Consider the following 14,931-nt stretch of genomic DNA (forward strand, 5'->3'; position numbering starts at 1 on the left):
TTGATCGGTAAAAATTTGAATTATTGATGTTATACAAGGTGTTTGAAAAATATGGCATACACCTGTTACTAACTGTATTCGATTCATAATAACATAAGAGCGTAAAATTTTGAAGACGCTATCAGAGATTTCATCAGAGGCTTATCACCAGAAGAGTTGAAGAAGGGTTTCGATAACAAGATTAGACGAGTTAAAGTTTGTGTTTTTGCTCGTGGAAATCACTCCCAACATCTTTTGTGAAGAAAAATTAATTTGCTGATATTTGATAAATGTTTTTTTTTTTTAAATATTTGAAATAGGAGAATAGTTATTTTCCGAACACTCTGATAAAGTATCGTGATATTGTAATACGATGTCTTGTAATAGCATCTTTAAATTTTCATTAACGTTAATTTCTCATTAACGCTGGAAAGCCAATACTATCATCCCTTTCAGTCGTTTCAGAGATTAACGTATTTCACTTTGTTAAATAAGACTCTCAGTGTTCGAAAACTAATTCAAAAGCTAAAGTCTGCAATTGAAAACTGAAGATTCCTTTAATAGAAACGCTCGCGTTTCTCTTATTAAGAAAATTGTACAATGTTGGGAAATACAAATACTTGAAATGAATTATTTCTGATTCGTTCTCTAATTCTAAATCTCGCATCTTATTGCAAACCTGAGCACATCTTTCGCAAACCGCAACACGAAACGTCCGTCGTCGCGGAAAAATCTGACAGTATCGAATAGATTTTACTAATCACTCCAAATAGAGGCAATGCACGCAATTAATTAGGATAGTAATTTAGATGATAATTACTCTTGATGATATAAATTATAAATTAATTAGAAAGTGCATAAACGTGCATTCATTATTTCTCCCATTACCATGAAATGATATCTAACTGTGCGCGATAATATAGTTCATTTAACGTCATCTACATATATTACATATAAATAAAAGCAGTGAGTTTGTGAAACTAATTATCACATTGATTAAGGATGTAGTAATGTTAATGACAAGTTATATGCCAATAATGTTCTTATAATTTTCATCCGTATATAATGCTAAAAGGAAATCTACGCAGTTTTCTTTTATGTCACTTATCTCTTTTATGCTCACGATACTCGAATGCAGAATCATTGGGCGCGAACCTTGGGGTTTAAATCGCTGCCCTGCTGCATGAGGGTTCCGATAGTGAACCAAAAGCTGTTCGATAAAGAGAACTGATTCTCGACAATTTCCGGCCCGGCGTGACACGGATGCGGATTGTTCCACTCGTAGGGGCTGAATCGCGCCACGACGAACATGGTCACTGATACCAGAACGTACGCCGCCAGAACGTACAGCCAGATTTCGATCGCTAGTGGATTCATGAAGGAGAAGAGTCGCGCCTGATGGCTAGTTGGCACCTGCAAGAAATTTCATTCTGGTACACTACCCACCTTACAAAAACTGGAGATATGAATATCCAGTAAAGAAAAATATCTATTTTTTTACACGCAAAATATATACCATATTTTCACGTGTACATTAATTTTTATATATTTTTAATAATAGTGATATTAAAATATCAAACCTACATATCATTCGCCAATGTTTTGTATGTAAATGAGAATTAAATAACTGTATAAAACAAAGTTTATCGATGAAAATTTTCATGTTATTTTATTTGATGAGTATTGTATTTCACTATTGTGTACGCATAAAAGAGAGAATAAAGCTTGAATTAATATAGCTTAATTAATATCTACATGAGCAAAATGTATACTGCTGATGATAACCAGAAAAAAATTTTGAATGGGTAGTTTAACGATTCTTAATTAAGTTTAATGATCTTTTTCTTAATTAACGTTGAGCGTATAACAATATCGATTACTGTCCTTAATATAATATGCGGAATTTGTTTCGCCTGCATTAAAATTATTATTCAATTGTATTTTTATTGAGATTTTATATTTAATTATGTGCTTTTATACATTTAATCATTCCATAATTCTAAATATTCCGCAGACTCTGTTTTAATGAACTCAATACATATTATATATATAAAAGTTTTCGACTGTTACATTACATCGCATTATAGTGTAAATTTATATATAAAATAATTTATATATCAAGTATAAATTTATTAGATTTATTTATATACGTAACAAATGTTGCAGATTTAGAAAATTAAACGATAAAACAGAAAAAAATATAACGAGAAATGATGTAAAAAAGAAATATAAAAATATATGCACAGTATATGTACAAAATGAAATAGATAGAAAAAGTTTATTGGAGATCTCTATTAAAGTAAGCAAGCACTCTGTTCAAGAAATTTATATCAGTTAATATCGATCTCAATGATTTTTTATTCATAGTGTATCAGCGGATACTAAGTTCTCAGCTGTGGATTATTTTTTGCTGTTACCGATAACTTTTGTGCGAGCGGAATTAGCTGATGCAAAATTTAACGCTCGCTCTTGATAGTGGATGTCGATTCCAAAAAAAAAAAACACTCGGGCAAAAAACACCGTCGTTGTTATTTATCGACGACGAAGAGAAGTAAAGAGACTATTTTGGATCTGTAAAATCGGTTTCGCATACTCGAAGAATTCATAATACTAATATAATAACAGATCGGTTTATCGGAATATTTGAAATAATTATGGCATATAATAAGATGATAATTGTAATGTACGTGTGGAGTCGTAATGGATAGGTGGCAGGATAATTAAAGGATGCTTTGTGAATACGAGGAACGGCTAACGGCTGCAACATTAATTGCAATTAAATGATCGCCTTACATTAATTAGAAGGCGCGCTCGCGTTTGTCGACGTCGATTCGTACAATCAACGAAAAGAGACTCACTCTTTCTTCCCCTCCCCCCCCCCTCTCTCTCTCTCTGTTTGCCAGAGGAAAATTCCACTCGGGTGGAAACGAGCCTTCAGTCCGCATTGGAAAGCAAGCTATCGTCATCAGTGCGGTGAAGAAGCTTCCGTCGTTTTAATCAATTTATGAAAAGTCCACTTACCGTCTTTTTCACACCTCGCCATTTTGGTGAAAATGTAATTGTAAAGAATTATCTCCCCAAGTTATCGCAAGATAAATAAATTGATTTTTATTATTATTTGATAAACATTATTATTATTTGCTTTACCCTTTTTATAATCGAATATCGCGAACGGGAGAGTATTATATATTTTATCTGATATTTATTTTATATTATAAAGTCGATCTCAATAAGATATTTGTAAATAAGAACCATTTAAAGAGATCCTGTTAAGTTTAATGCATATTCTATAATGAATTTGGCACTGATTCGCGATGGAAAATTATCACGTTACTGCCGCCTGACTGAATAACAGCAATTTGCTTAATTATCTTCATTAAGCAATTGACTTGTGTCGTCGGGAGTTGAAATGCAATTTCATTCGGGCATTAGCGTTGTGTGGAAGATCTTCAAGACAATATGTGCAATTATCTTCTCCTCCCCCTCCTTTCCTGTTGTGTATCTACTCCTATTATCGTAATTACCTATGTAACAATGGTTAACAAGAAAAAGGATTAAAGGATATGAGATTGCAACATAAAAATATAAACAATTCAAGTTGAATAGATATCCGGAAAAAGGCGACAAGAGATACATTTTTTACACAAGTATGTACATATTAATTAATTGTATCAATTCTTCATACAGAAATTGCGCTTCTATTTCCTGTTATTTAAATAACAATTACTTTAATAGAGTTTAATAGTTCTTTATTAATATAGAGCAGTCTGATAAGATAGCAAAAATGACTCGATATATATGTGGAAGAAAATTGTACTTTTATTTTATAGTACAGAGCGGATGCGAAATAAAAACGCAGACAAAAAAAGAAAATTCTACAATAGCAAAAAGATCGAGAACTGCCCGTAAATTTCGTCGGACCAAATGTCCGATCAGGTTTTCCGCGGAAGACCGAAAAATTAGAGATAGAACCTAGGTTGAATGAGGCGATTTCGTCGTCGCGAAAATTTTATTACAAAAGCTCGAGAAATTAACTTCTCCATCGGTATCGTTCTATTCTACCCTCCCGTACCCGTGATCCTACTCTCGGCGCAATACCATTATTAACTTCGGAGTATAAGCGAATCCCACCGCCGCTCGTTACGGTATAAAGTGCAGCTGCCCGAGAGAAGTTAACTCCGTAGATCCAAGCATCTCGAATTATTTAGCGCAAGTCGAAACTTCAGGAGGGGATTCCTGCACTGTCGTTCGAATCGATCGCAGGCAGGATCCGCGAGTCGGAAGAAATTCCCTGCGGGACATTGCGAGAATAATTAAAGCTTCAAGCGGATAAGATAGAGTTAGGAGAAGAGACAATCGGAGTTGGATATAAAAAGAGAAAGAGAGAGAGACAGAGACAGAGACAGAGACAGAGAGAGACAAAGAGAGACAGAGAGAGACAGAGAGAGAGTGACTGATGAGAAAACGGTTCGCCGAACAAATATTGAATTAACCGGCTCGCTAATTCGATGCATAAACCGATCGATGATACATTCCGATTATTCAATCACCTACGCGTCATCACTTGCACGAGAGCGGCTCTAATTAGTCTGCCTGCAGTCCTACGACATGTGTTGCGCCATTATAAGCGAGAACACACAGGTGTATACTGTTACGCGCGAATGCATCGCCAGGCGTCAGGATATTATTATGATAGCGCGATTTTAAACAAGGATCAAATCTGTCAGAGGTATGGGATAACTCCTTTTGTCCTCGTATAATAACGTATGCATATTTTTGAAATTATTAATTTAATAAGCAGATTAGTTTGTCACTTTTCCAAGAACGAATTACAATCTACAAAAATTTGTATGATTGTGTGTGTATGTGATCAAAATATATTTTAAATCAATTATTTGACAAAAATTTTATTTAATTTTATACAACACATATTTTAATTTGTTATATTTATATAGCATATATTTTTTAAATATCTCTATATCTTATATATTAGCGCAATAATTATTGTAAATTCTTTCTACATGTTATTTAAATAATAATTGTTTGCATATTGTAGGGCTGTTTAAACATAAGTAATATACAATATCTGGTTTCTATCAGAAAATATTCGTGAATGATATTCGATATGTAAAATAGATGTTGTGCCAGGCCATATATAATCAGTTATTAATTATTATAATTTTTTATAAACACACGCAATTGGCATATTTATGCATCCGAATATTAACTAACTGTTTCAGTAAAATGCAGGGAAATTGTACGGCACGTTATCAACCAACGGTCGTTTCACGGGCAAGTAGATAAGAGCTAGTTATGGTCAACCGAAGTCAAACGGAATTACGGTCATATGGATAACGATTCCCTCTATTATTCTGACGGCATTATCTCAGGTAAAATTATTCCGCCAGTAGATTTGCTATAGAGAAGCTAGTGAAAGAGAGCGAAAATATACGCACCGTCCGTTTTTTACAATAGCCATTTCACTTCGTATCGTCGAATGAATATTTAAAGAAAAAACAAAAACACGAAGACGCGAAATATCGACAGAGATGTCATATTTCACATAACTTTCATCGACATTGCGTTGATCCTTGAGCGTGGAGCGAGTCAGATACGAAAACGAAAATAGCCTAACAACAACAATAGGAGATATACGGTGGAAAAAAAAGCAAATAAGAATAACAGATGCGCGACGTGGAAAAATACACAGGACGAGAGAGGAAGGAAAGACCAACAAGACTGGACGGGTGAGAGAATCAAGATTCGCCGACAACAATGCACGTCGGGATGTGGAGAAAATAAAAATATGAGCTATCAGTGCGGCGCCATTTCCAGCGCGAACCGGGCATTATGTGGCTTATACGAGAGAGATAGCTTTAAATGCGCCGCTCTCTTCGGTCGAAATTGGACGCGGATGTAATTGCTAGTTTGTGTAACGAGATTAGTACGTGGTTTCAGAGAAATATCCTTTCGTGAGCCGTCGTTTTACTTACCTTGAAAAGGATTGAGATGCCCAAATTCATGAACGGCTTCGTGAAGTCGATGACGCTCTCACGCGCATAGTTGATCGTCATCGAACCGACAGCGAGATCGGCCTTCTGCAAAATAAGAGAAAATAATGAAGAAAGTATGCTTATTAAAAATTGAGCAAAGAGAGAGAAAGAGAGAGAGGGGATTCTGTTAATTTATTTTTATAATTATAATAATCATAGAGATTGTAAAATCGGTCGAGCTGCTTCTAATTCGTTCGCTCGGTCGACAGATGCGCGTTAGAAATTATTTAAACTTGCACAGTTGAGTGAAACAGCTGACGGAATAGGTAGCCAAACATAGTGCTTCTCCACGATTGAATGAAGCCACCTGGAAAGAAAGAGTTTGGGCGCGCACACGCACTTTTGGCGCGATTTCTAACTGCTTTTTCAGCGTCTGCGATCGTGAAGTTGCGACAGTTCGGGTAGATTTATTTCCGGCTTGCGTCGCAGCGAGAGAGACGGAGGTGGCGGATATCTGGCCTGGGAATGCACCCCGAGATAGGGAAATCCCCTGTCTTTTCCCCCGCGCGTACGTACATCACATGTTACGTTATATATTTCCTGTAAGTACGCGAATGTACACGTTGCGCGACAATTTTATTGCGCGACGTCGGCGAAACACGATTTATACACTCGCGTTCTTAATATTCGCGAAATGTCGATTTCTAGTCGCAAAGCGGTATGTAACGTCAATTTTCACGTTTTATATATCTATTTCGAAAAGTTACGGCTGCGTTTCAATCATGCGATGTGCATTTAAACGAAAAGCTCTGTCTCTTTTGACGATTTGTCTTTCATCAATTTATTTTATTTGAAAATGTAACTGATACTTGATTCTACTTCTATTTTCTCTATCCACGGATATACTAAATAATATCTGTAATAATTCCTTATTCATCTCAATTATTTTATTACATTTATTTTGATGACACTAAGAATTGAGGATTTTTTTAAAGAAAATAAATTAACAAATTTTCCGATAATGATATTAAATTCAAGAGTGGTTCATTATTAAGTAGAATATTTTTTCGATGAGAATATGTCGTTTCAATAAAAATATAATTTTCACAAATAAAAACATTCATATTTATCAATTCTACAACAGGACACATGAGTCTCTAAAAAACTTTTGTAACAAAATCCATAATCCGCGTTAACAATTTCATTTTTATGTTTTCCCGTGGGCCTTAAAAATGTCCTAAAAATTAACATGCTTTATAAAAACCTAAAAGCTCGCATGCCTCATAAATACTGTATGCATTGCGACCATTAAGCTGTGAATGGGAGATTTCGACGCGGAAGATCTATCAAACGACGATCGATATTGGCGTAAAATGGTACCCCCGGTTCATTCCGCGAAAGATATTTCAGATTCACGATATCACTAATTCTCGCATGTGATTTATGCGACCCGTGAATGACGGTCGCAATAATTTGTTGCGGCGTGCATACTCTCGCGCGATGACAGGCACGGCGCCATTGCGGAGTCGCGATGCATCGCGCCGTCAATCGTTTATGAATGTATGCAGTATAACGAGCGATGCTGTTTTCGCGCATTCGATATGTTGGCGGAGAAGCCGAACGTGCCAGAGGTCGATTAAAGCTGCAGAGATATACCGGAAAAAGTGCGCGATATCAATTTCGCATAGAGATTTCGCGAGAAATATTTATATACGCGCGCGCGCACGCGATGTTTGCATTATTTATTTTAACATTTTTCTGTTGAGAATATCGCTTTTTGTCGATTAATAATTTCCATGACGAGGATGATACATCGCGAGCAAGGCTTTTTCGTTTTGTACATTCGTTTTTTACCCTTCGTTACCTTTTCACGTGGCGCCGACAAACGATATCCCATTTATCAACGTGTTCAGATAAAAAAATGAAACATCGATACATCATCCTATTCAGATGAATTCACGCGAGCAAAATTAATATCACGTGTAACATTTTGCATATTTGCGTGTCAACGAATACTCCAAAACTTGTTGCATTAAATTGCAAATTAATATTATTTTTATATTTTCACATATGTAAAATAATATTTTTGCTCGAAAAAATGGCTTTTCAACAGTATTTTGAAACGATAAAATTCCGCAATAAAATTCGAGATATAATTTTATTCATAAAATTTTGTGTCATGTAATAAAATATTTGAACAAGCAAAATATTCGCACATTTAAAATATGTCGAACATGAAGTCATAAATAGAGAGATCTCGAAAGTGTGTCGAAAACAGGCTTCTGTTAGAAGTTTGTGGTTTCGAATTATATAACTATAAAATCTAAAGTGAGTTTTAAATGCAAAAAAAGTCTCTGGAACAAAACAGACTATAAAAGAGGATTTAGAAATATATTATGTTAATTAAGATGCCTAATTAGACGTGGTTTGATTAATTTTTGCTTTGACGTTCCAGACTGTGGACTTCTTGGTGAGATCCGCTTAACTACGCTTAAGTCGCTAAAATACGACGCCGTTTCTAGGCATATTACGCGCCGTCGCCTTTTTATCATCATTTTTCCGTCCTCGGTTTCGCTCTCTCGGCGAACGAGGGGGGAAGAGAAAAGGGTGGAGGCGTGAGGAGGGGGTTGAGAGGGAGCGGGCGACGACTGCGGCGAGCATTATTAATGATCATCTGACAAAATTAATACCGCCGTCCGGATAACGTACTGCCGGTCGCTTTGTAACGACCCGCACAGTCCGCGAGTCTCGACGAAAATGAGAAATTTCGCCGACTCGTATCGCGATCTCTCATAATTTCACACCGGGCCCCATATGTGTGCGGGGGCGTTTGCACATTTGCACGCTCATCAACCTATCATCGATTGCGTAAACTGTCAGAGAAGCGCTTAATGCGCTCTGATTCGAATCGAGATAAATATTAGATAATTAATAATCGCGATATATCCTCGTCGCTTCTCTAGTTCCGAGGTTTTAACACGCGTGATTATTCCGCCTACGTTATCAACGCCGCGATATCGGCAGATCCTTTAATCTCGTGCATGTGCGCAAGCATTATCTCGTTAAATTAAATATTTTAAGCATTTTAAACATTCAAACACACTAAGTGTGCACATGTTTTTTTTCTCTTTTAAAGTTATCCATTTGATAAAGCTGACGGTATTACGTTACGGGAGCCGTTCTCGTCACGCTTACATTGGAATTAATTATTTCTATACAAGGACGTAGTTTCTATTACACGCAGGGTTATACATTATTCATCGTGATAAAAGTGCGCCCTTGCAGTTTCGCAGCAGCCGGATACCAAAGCCAATCCCGAAGTTCGGGATTTATGGCGAAAGTAGTTCTGGAATGTAGATATCGCCGCTAGATACACGACTAGTTACATCCTACTTAGTTCTTTCCAAAAATCGTGCGCGCTCTTAAATAAACCGGGAAAAAGGAAATACGTGCGAAAACAAGGGATGAAAGCGGACGCGTTTGATCTCACCCTCGTGAGAAAATCTCGTCTGCGAAGCGCGGAAATACGCATGTTTCGTACATCAGTGTATCAAGCTTCTAATCGAGAGATCTCTCTCGATTAGAGTCTAGTTCGAATCTACGTTAACGTATCCAGGATAAAATCAGCTGCAAATACATATATGGTTTTTACTGGTTCAACTACGTTAGACTATACGTTGCGATTGGAGCAATGCACAAATATCACTTTAATATAAACGTAAATAGATTTTACAATAGGATACTACGTATGCATTTAACGATATGAGAATTACCTCTAATTCCAAACTATTTTTATTATATTTTATTTTTTACTTCTATGATACTTTGCGACAGACGAGTCGCTTGACATCGTTATCACGACGCGCTGTCGCCGTCGCATCTGCTACAAATATCAGCGAGATATTGAAATTCGGTAGAACGGAATTGCAGGCGGCGTATGCGGCACTTAATCAATTGCCTACTTGAAATGTAGACGTAGCAATATAACGCGGGCTAGTTTCGCGCCTTGCGGATAGAAACGGGCTCATACACGACGTCTCACCGCATCTGTCCGTCATTTGAATTGCAAAAGCGAACGGTATCCAATGCGTCGCGTCTCTAAGCTCTACGCAAAGTGCACGATTCGAACCGGTTGCAAATCGGAATGCGGCGGCAAAATGGCACGGTGGCTTCCGATATTACGTTACATTCCGTTGTATCGTTCCACTCCGCAGTTATGGTCACGTCAATTTGCGTAATTAATGCCTTTCTAACACGGAGTGTGCCCGAAATATTTCGATATTCCATCTTGTATTTTTTGTCAATACGGAATCGCGTTTTTTTTTTTTTTTGAGAGCGGAGTATGATAATTTTTAAAATATAAATAATATTATAACTCGCGTTATCTCGAGCAATGAAATTTCGCGGTTTGTTCATTGACAGGATAATATCTGTACCAGGAATGTAATCCAACATACATCCTCGAGGAAATGTAATTCCCGAGACGCATCTCCTCGTCGATACTCGTTCCATATCTCTATCAAAATTCAGTTAACCACCTTTTGTTATGTCTATCACTGACTATCAAAACTATCTATCCGCGATGGGATTTGACAGTTAACCATCTCTCTAAACATGCTAGATTGTGTTACACACTGTTGTATAAGCACCGTTTCCATTACGGTTAAATTATACCGTCATAGATCGTATCTCAGATAATGTCAGCTTCTCATCTCAAAAGTTCATCGGGATCCATCTTTCATACACTCAGCGACACACTAATAGCAAATTAAAAAAGATTGAATTTTTTCTCGAGAGTTTGGAATATATCAGGTGATTGCATAAGTTCGTGTCCGATTTAAATATAAACATATCTTATTACTCTATGCTAATTCGAATCCACTATGAACGCATACAGACGCGCAGATAAGCGTGCATCTTATCCATCCACACACTCACCTTGTCCATCAACTGGCGCACTATTCCGTTCCATTCGCCGGTCTCGTAATCGTAAACGCCATACTTGCCGTCCGGCACGAGCTCGATCCTGTAAGCGAAGCCCACCATGTGCGCTATCTCCTTCAGCAGGTCGATGCAGAAGCCCTTGTAGCGCGCGTTTCCGCTGAAATTCCCCTCGCTCCTCAGCATTACATACGGCTGCTCCTACGGGGATCATAAAAAGGAGCTACCGCTCTTTCACTCGCATCCCTTACAAGCTTTCTTTCGCGATTCTCCCTCTCTCACTCCCCTTTCTCTGTCTCCATTCTCGTCCGTCTCCGCCAGTCTACCCGCCCATTTTGTTATCCGGCATCCTCTTCGCAAAGCTCTCCTACGCCGGATCTATCGATATGGTCGGCGACAAGGTCGGCGCGCAACGATAAGGCATTTGCATGTTTGTCATGAGAATTTTAGAAGGGGAGGCTATGTGAAGATATAAATTCTTTTTCTTTCCCTGGTAAAAGGGTCGCGCATGAGATTCAAGTTTTACGGTTTTAGTCTGGGCTCGAGAGAATTAGGGAAATTTCGTTTCCTCTTGCTCATTTCGCTGAGAGATACGACGTACAAGTCTGATTAAAAAGTAATAAGCAGCTGTGCTTTGTAATTATCGATCAGTTAGATAACAGGTCGATAATTATATATAAATCTGTTTATTCAAATTTCGTGATATGATGCAAATTTTAAATAAATAAATGCTTATCAGATTTTCTTTTAGGGGTTGTTCGAGGATAATAAAAAAGAATTATAGATTTAGTAATGTACATTTCTTGGAATTCAGCGAGTGAAACGGAAGTATGCGTATTGTAATCTGAAGAAAAATTTTCAGATTGACTTTTGAAATATTTAATGAATTTAATGCACTTTTGATCGCCTCCTTAGGCTTGAGAATAGCTGAAAAAGTAATTAAATAAAAATATCTACGCAAGAAACATAAAAAAAATTCTTGCAAGCGGCGCGATGGAGCAGCATGACATCTCGACTAGAAAAATGTCCGCGTTTCCCATCGAAGCTAAAACAACCCATGCGAATTCCGCGTGAAAATGTCATGTCGCCATTCTCCATCGAAGAGTTCGGGTGCACCGAGCGCGAGATAGCGGGTCGTGCATCTTCGTAGCGATGTGGACAGCTTTAATTGGTATTTACGACGGCATTCCGAGTATGTTCGAGCCTGGTGGCGAAGTGCACTTGCACATCGATGCGCGCATTCGATGGCTCTCTCGATGCTGATTACCGGTTAAATGGATTACTCTTCGATAGACTATTACGCCGAACACTCCCGCGAGGGATGCGTTCTGCATGCGTAACCACACATGCGTGTCGTAGGTCTTGTAGGACGCAGGTGCGAGAGTGGCGATCAACGTGCGTAAAGTTACACGTCAGCTAGACGGTAGTATAGGTAAATCCCGTTACGTTATATGAGTACAAAAAAATTTAACTATCGACATGAAGATTATATCATCGACAATTATCTCTGATTCATACGTTGATTGATAAGGGAAGTGAGAAAAATTTCGGATGAGTAAATTTTTTTTTTCGCATGAAAAGTAAATTATATTTGCAGTCTTTTTAATCTATGTCGCGTAATGCTAATTTCTTTCAATAATTTTTGTGATAAAACTCTAGATTAATGTATACTTTCCCAATGATCTTGATTTTGACATATGTTGTTAAAATCATGTGATCCTAAGTAACTCCCAAAAATTTTAGTCATCACTCGTTGTTCATTAAAAAGATATTAACAAATAAAGATACATATGCAAATCAAGTATTCGAATGTGGGAAGGGTACACTAATCTAGAGATTTTTTTTTTTTTTCATCTTTTACTTCGGCGAAATAAATATAATAGTCCCCTTCCCCTTTTTTTGAAAATCCTCTCATGACAACAGTTCTCCATCACATTTAATATCGTTTTAAAGATGAAAAGCAGGAAAAATCTTTACGGAATTCAAATATTTAATTTTCATCATTTATGAAACATTTAATCCACCATTTTTATATGCGAGATTAAATATTTGACAAAGCGTCAATGCAAATAATCAATATTAGAAGTGTACGTTCTGCTAATGAAGAATATAGAAAAGAAAAAAACGAGAAAAATTATTCAGATAATTCTGTTAATTGCACGCGTACACGGCAGAAACAAGCGCACACAATTAAAAGTCCACGTTCTACTGGATAAATATTATCCTTATGAGGAACGAGCGGAAATTTGTCGACAAAAAGATGTTGCCAATATTATCGCGCAGTCGCCGTTTATTCAGAGAGTTGAAAGTCTAGCGCATGCGATCTAGATTTACATTTAAATTCAAATCGGCTTCTTGAAATGCAATAAAGTAACTTCACTTCATGAAGCTCGCCGTCGTTTTAGATGAAAATGGGGCCAGTGCCTGCGTTGCGGCGAAAACGTGAGAGATTTAATTAGAGGAAATGTCGACCAGATTTAATATTTACGAGCTGCATATGAGAATTTCGACCGGATTAACTGCGATAGTAGTATTTATGCAGAGAATGCATTTGACACGCATTTTCATAAAATTGCGTCGATAAATAATATACTAGAAAGATAGATAGAGAATATGTTGATTTATCGAGATTTTTTAACTCATTATCTAACACTTTGTTTTATTAATACTTTTACCCGTATGCATATGTTTAATTATATCTAACTTTATTATTTTAGTAGTATTAATTCTGTTGACTGAATTTTCAAAGAAGAGAAAGGCAAAGGAACGTACATATATTTTATTCATACATATTGTTTGAGATTTTCTATTCGTTTGCAAAAACTTGGTATGCATACGTACATATACATATGCATGAAAAAAGTTTAAAAATTCCAACATAAGATTTAATCCAAATAAGCTGCGCGAATGCGCGTATGAAAATAGAGATGAAAAATTAGCGTACGTAGCTAGAGGTAAAATTCTCGTGGAGAGAGACATTATTCTCGCGAGATATGAATCAGACAAAAATATTTATCCTAGATTTCAATGTGAAGGAAGCGAAAATCTCTCTTCTAAAAGGCTTGATTCTTCGGATGCGCAAATTAAGAGAAGCGACAGTATTAAACAGCCGGTGTATGACTTTTATGAATGATTATTTAATATGGCACATTCTTATGTGAGCGCTGAGAGTATTAAAATCCCCATCGTGGAGAAAAGACAGAAAATAAGATATAAAATTAATTTAAAACCAACTTAATGGAGGTTGTAAGGCCACTTCTAATTCTCCTTTGAATAATACATGAATCTTGAATAAAGCAGCGAAGTACGTGAAGCGTGAAAGTGCAAGAGCGTGAAAGATTTAACAAGAGAAGGTCCCAGTAAATTTCAGCATCGAACATAATCATGTTATACGTTGATATAGAGCGATCCGTGTGCATATGTTTAACTATTAACAAAGATTCGTGAGCAACTTTAGATAAGTTTTCGTGTTTAACAAACAGCAATGGTGGGTAAACAATAAAAATTGATTATTAAAGCAAATAATTGTTAGAATTGGAGAAAACCATAAGTACTATTCAAAATTGTGAATTATTTCAATATATGTATATGTATATGTGTGTGTGTGTATGTGTGTGGATGTACAAAAAAAATTATCTATAGTCTATGTGCTGCGCGAATATTCAATTAAATATTGCAAGTACTTTCCAACATATGTTCGATCACATTGTAATATTACGAAATTTATAAAGTATTGTTAATTTTTATTTTGTTAACAAAAGATATATATTTTATAAATATTCGCGTCTTTATTTTCATTAAGATATAATTAGTCATTATGATAAAACGTGTGTCAGATATAATATTAAAAAATTTTTATATAAGAAAAAATCTCTCTCTACTGCTGTATTTTTAATTTTAAAACGTTTATTTTTATCGTAATATGCAAAAATTATTGGCTTAAATGATTTGCATATATTATATCATTATTATGACCGTTCGGTATCAATTTGGTAAACATTATTATAATGTTATATAT

The 14,931-nt window shown here is 36.3% G+C and overlaps 1 protein-coding gene across 1 annotated transcript in view; it reads right to left on the reverse strand.

Annotated features, from left to right (window-relative positions):
• Window positions 1-14,931, reverse strand: part of LOC115236686 (glutamate receptor ionotropic, kainate 2-like) — a 126,162-nt gene that overhangs the window by 5,546 nt on the left and 105,685 nt on the right. Inside the window, 3 exon segments of the mRNA XM_029809293.1 lie at window positions 1,135-1,392; window positions 5,973-6,077; window positions 10,911-11,114. Of these exon segments, the coding sequence (XP_029665153.1) occupies window positions 1,135-1,392; window positions 5,973-6,077; window positions 10,911-11,114 (567 nt within the window).

Source organism: Formica exsecta, unplaced genomic scaffold, assembly GCF_003651465.1.
Source record: "Formica exsecta isolate Colony F162 unplaced genomic scaffold, ASM365146v1 scaffold111, whole genome shotgun sequence".
NCBI lineage: Eukaryota > Metazoa > Arthropoda > Insecta > Hymenoptera > Formicidae > Formica > Formica exsecta.